Source organism: Phoca vitulina, unplaced genomic scaffold, assembly GCF_004348235.1.
Source record: "Phoca vitulina isolate PV1807 unplaced genomic scaffold, GSC_HSeal_1.0 scaffold1982, whole genome shotgun sequence".
NCBI classification, from domain to species: Eukaryota; Metazoa; Chordata; class Mammalia; order Carnivora; family Phocidae; genus Phoca; species Phoca vitulina.
In genome coordinates, this window is record NW_022591669.1 from 745 (window position 1) to 5,724 (window position 4,980).

The 4,980-nt window shown below is 47.7% G+C and overlaps 1 protein-coding gene across 1 annotated transcript; it reads left to right on the forward strand.

Annotated features, from left to right (window-relative positions):
- Positions 1–845: 845 nt before the first annotated feature.
- LOC116629659 (lipopolysaccharide-binding protein-like) lies at positions 846–3,731 on the forward strand. The gene is made up of 3 exons (XM_032399894.1): positions 846–1,152; positions 1,980–2,056; positions 3,687–3,731. The coding sequence occupies exons 1-3, from the start codon at positions 981–983 to the stop codon at positions 3,729–3,731; spliced, it is 294 nt and encodes a 97-aa protein (XP_032255785.1). The 5' UTR covers positions 846–980.
- The last annotated feature ends 1,249 nt before the right edge of the window (positions 3,732–4,980 follow it).

Consider the following 4,980-nt stretch of genomic DNA (forward strand, 5'->3'; position numbering starts at 1 on the left):
GTATTATTTGTTTCAGGGGTACAGGTCTGTGATTCATCAGTCTTACACAATTCACAGTGCTCACCATAGCACATACACCAGGGAGAGATTTCTGACAAGAGGGAAGGCAGGGTGAAGGCAGCTCCTCTTCACAGGCCAAGGAGGAGATGGATAGACCTTAACTTGCAATAATTGTCTTCCTTTTCACCATCCTGCCCACACTGGCCCCTCTAGCCAGCCTCCCTCTGCCCTTCACTGCCCAGACCCTCCCTTACGGATTTACGAAGTAAGAACAACCACATAAACTGTAGGGAGAGATGCTGCCCACAGGGACCCCAAAGGATGACCCCTTCCAGGGAATGAAGGAGGAAGTGAATAATGACACACTAATATTGCATCTGTGCATGGCATGTAAAAATGTCCTATGAGGTAAAACATCCGTATGTAAAGATTCACAAAAAGTCATCTTATCAGGTGTTCAGAACATGGAATGCAGAAAGCAAGAACTATAGAATCAGATAAATCTGGGTTCAAATTCTGCCCCTGCTGCCCCGTTTCTAAATGTCACTTTCATTCTGTGGGCCTCGGTTTTCTGGTCTGTGAAATGGGGGCAGTGATAGCAACTTCAAAGGGTTATTGTAAAAATTGAATCAGATGTATATGTAATGCTCTGAGCCCTATATCAGCTATACAATGAGTGTTAAAAGTTGTATTTCATAATTTTTGTTTTGAATTTTTTTAAAAAAATTATTACACAAGTAATTCAGGAAAACATTCTGTGAAAAAAAAATTAAACTGTAAAAAAAAAAAAAAAATTAAAGATAAAGCTAAGCCAAACCTTGATGTTCTCCTAGAGGAAAGACAGTTGGGTGTATAATCTTCCAAGTGTTTCTATCCCTTTGCACACAAATAAATGTGTATCTCAAAATAGTTTTATATTATAAAACAGTAGCATGATGTAGGCATCTATCTGAAATTTGCTTTTTTCAGTCTTGTTTGCCATGTCGGCACATACAGAACTACCCCCACCCCAGGGTGGCCATGTGGAAGTTCATTGGTGGGCAAAATGGCACGTGTGGTCACGGTGTATCTCTCCTGTTCTCCACCAGGTGGAGCTGTTGGAGGCGCTACTCAACTACTACATTCTCAACACCCTCTACCCCAAGGTCAACGGTGAGAGTTGCTAGGGATTTTTCCATGTCAAGGAAGACAGTGCTCTTTGAGGGAAAAGGAACTGGACTTGGAGCTGGGAAACAGGGCTCTCCTGCAGGTTGAGTGATCTTAGGTTAATCATTGCTCCTCTTTGAGCTTCAGCGGCCTATGAGATGGGCGTTTTGAAGGTGGTCTCCTCTCCCTCCGGGGCTCTAGTGAGGGTTAGGGACTGAGGGACTCGTTGGAGCACAGGAAGCCTCCTTCTAAGAGAGAAGGAGGGACTTGCAGAAGTGTGCCCCCTACACCCTGAAATGGCAGGTAAAAGACTGAAGACCAAGCTAATACAGAGGGCACAGGGCAGCCCGTCTCTGAATCCACACTCCCCAGTCAATTGCCAACTCCCTAGTCAGAAAATAAAGCATAAAGCCCTAAACACTGTTTCCACAAAGCCCTGCTTCATTTGGCTGCAACAGAAAGCAGGACGGGGGTGGAGGGCAGAGAGCAGGTGCCCACTAGCTTCTTACCATGAGCGTCTGCTGCCCCATACGTGCTACTCTTCCCATATAGCACCAGAGCTGGGAACCCAGGCTCCTGGAGCAGCCTGCCGGGGTTGACATCCCAGTTCTGGCTGTGTGACCTAGGACAAGTTACTTGGCCACTCAGTGCCTCAATTTCCTTATCGGTAAAATGGAAATAATAGTCTTATCTACCTCGTAATCTTTGGTGATCATTAAATGGGAATAAACTGTGTATAGAGTTGGCAGAGAGAAACTTATTTTTTTCTATTACTTTATTTATAGTTGTTATTTATTAACAAATCTCTCTCCATGTTATGCCTCAACCTCCAGGGAAGTTGGCAGAAGGCTTCCCCCTTCCTCTGCTCAAGGATATTCGGCTCTATGACCCTGTTCTCGAGATCCACAAGGTCAGTGGGTTCCGGTGGGCTTTTGAGGATTTGGGGGGGTGGTTAGTTTTCCAGGTTCAGAGCCATAGCTCAGTGGGCAGGACCCAGCCCGGCCCCACAGCTCAGAAGGGGGAGGGAGACCCCAGGCATGACTAGACACCATGCCACCACCCACGTGTCCTTCAGAAGTGGCACCCCTCCTGTGGGTGACCTGGGGGAACCTCAAGACCAGCTCAGTTTGAAAACATTGCCATGGCAACAGTGCAGGTTCTGAGAGCCAGTTGTAAGTTTTGAAAATTTCTTCTAAATTCTTTTTTTTTTTAAAGATTTTATTTATTTATTTGTCAGAGAGAGAGAGCACAAGCAAGGGGAGGGGCAGGCAGAGGGAGAAGCAGGCTCCCCGCTGAACAGGGAGCCCAGTGGGGGACTTGATTCCAGGACTTCGGGATCATGACCTGAGCTGAAGGCAGACGCTTAACCAAAGGTTCATAGAACCATTAATAGAACCGACAGTACTATCCATCAGAGACATCATTTACTGAACTATTTCCATACCAAAGAATATATCTGATTCTTCACTCTTCTCTCCACTATTCTGACCAAGTATTTTCTGGTCAGTCTGTGCCCATGGTTCAGGTTATCTTTCTAGAATAGTGTCTGTAAGGTGGGATGACTGGGTCAGTAGCCCCGTGAGCAGTAAAGGAGATGATGCATTGTGTCTGGTACATCGTCAACATCCAGCAAATAACAGTCACTAAAAACAGGGAAGGGCCGGGGCGCCTGGGTGGCTCAGTCAGTTAAGCACCTGCTTCGGTTCAGCTCCTGATCGGTTCTGGGATCGAGCCCCACATCGGGCTCCCTGCTCAGCAGGGGCGTCTGCTTCTCCCTCTGCCTCTCCCTCTGCCCCTCCCCCTGCTTGTGCTCTCTCTCAAATAAATAAGTAAAATCTTTAAAAAAAAAAAAAGACAGGGAAGGGCAGCAGCATGGTCAGGGACATGGACACAATGACCGACTGCTGTTATTTGAAAGACTAATATCCAACGTCCTTTTGGACCCAGGGATGCTCAACATCCTACTGCTGAGAGTTTACAAGCAGTCAGACAGCTGGTTATTTGAAGTAAGACCTGACAATTCATGCAGCTGGCCTCAGCTGGGCACATGGGAAATCATCAGAAGATTTATTATATACTCTCATGTTCAGCAGACTTTTGAGGTCATTTGTTTGACGCCCAAAGGCAAGGGCTGGATCATTGTGGGAAAGAATTGGACTTTGCCTCCAGTTCAGAGTTTCCGCCCCTTCGGGTGATGGAAACTTCCAAGGAGGTAGGAGAGTAAACCTCAGTGGCGCACAATTTTGTGTTATTCGCGAAGGAGAGAAAATTTAGGTGACACAAAGGACATTTATGGGGCCTGCCAGGAAGCAGCAGTAGATTGGGAAATGACAGATAAATTCCCACCTTAGAGAAGGTGGCTGGAAAAAGCTGTGCTTTATGGAGACCTTGGGGATGGAGGCGCATTCAAGATTTATGCACTGACCTGGTTTCTGGCAGAGCTCATGCTCCCGCTGACGTGGGCCTCCCTTTATATTGGAGATGCATTTTTTTGGCATAGGGGATGCTTTTGACAAGCTGTCCTGTCTTGTCTCTCCTAGGACTTCCTGTTCCTGGGCACCAACCTCCATTATGTGAGAGCTTGAGAGCAGGGACACAGCCGGGGTTTGGAGGCCACAGCTGGATCGGCAACTTGCATTTCCAGATGTGCCGTGTATTCCCAGCGATTCTGGGAAGATGAAGACTTCTCTGTTCTCAGCTCCGGGAGAGAGGTCCGCCTGGCCTCCGCCTGGCCTCTGCCCCCACACTGCTTCTCTTCAGCAGGTGCGCCCACACCCTCTCTGACTCTGGGCTTCAATGCCCCCACCTCACCCAGGATGGACCATCTTCCCACCCTGGCCTAGACTATCTTTAAGGGCAGGCATCATCTTTTTTAGTCACCATCTGATCCCTGTACCTGGCGCTTAGTAGATCCTCAATAAATATTTATTGAATGATTCAATGAAGGAACCAGTTGGTGTTCTAGATGAACATCCTTACCACCCACCCTCTTTTGTCTGAGGGGTCTTTGGATGGTCAGCCCCATCCGTGGTCTCACGGACGCTCACCCAGCCCTGGTCCTGGCTCTAATGCCCGCTCTGGAAGGTGCTTGTCTCTCTTGGTGCACAGGCAGCTCAGGGGCTCGCTTCAGTGTGTGCTCCCTCCCTCACGTCTTGCCTGCAGCACACAAGGGAACCAGTGGGTCTCCCAGAGCCAAAACTCAACCTCCTGCTGTTTTCTCCACTGAAATGGGTGTAAATTAGGAGGAAATGGATCCCTCTAGGTTTTTGGTCCGACCCAAATAAAAAGCTCATCCAACTGTTGTTTATGAGCCCCAAGCCCAGAGGAAGAGGCCATGATTTCTAATTACTGAACAACCAGCCTTTGATCAGACTTACTAAAGAGTCATTTCCAAGTTATGTAGTTGGGCCCCCGGGAACTGGGAATCAGAAGGCTCATTTGATATTTTTTTTTATTGTGTTAATGAGCAGCTGGATGGAGCTGCGGGCTAACAGATCATTCACAGGGACTAGACCCATTTACCCTTTGTGTGACAGAGACATGTTCCAAGATGGGACAATGCGCAGTCACCCAGCTGTTGGCAAAGTAGGCCATGGCTTCGTGTCCTCCCTCCTCTTTCCTTTGGTTCACTCGTCCACCTGCATCATCCATCCCTATGGTGGACAGGTGACAGACTTGGGCTTCGTCCATTACTAGCCATGTGGCCTTGGGCAGGTCCCTTCCCCCACTCAGGGTCCTCATCTATAAAATAAGGGTGATAAAGAAATCAAAGGCATCCAAATTGGCAAAGAAGTCAAACTCTCACTCTTTGCAGATGATATGATACTTTATGTG

Excerpts from the sequence above, each read along its gene's own strand:
- LOC116629659 (XM_032399894.1), top strand. The coding sequence starts at position 981 with ATGTCGGCACATACAGAACTACCCCCACCCCAGGGTGGCCATGTGGAA. Across the intron at positions 1,153-1,979 it reads CCTCTACCCCAAGGTCAACG|GGAAGTTGGCAGAAGGCTTC; the intron begins GTGAGAGTTGCT and ends CTCAACCTCCAG. Across the intron at positions 2,057-3,686 it reads CTGTTCTCGAGATCCACAAG|GACTTCCTGTTCCTGGGCAC; the intron begins GTCAGTGGGTTC and ends TGTCTCTCCTAG.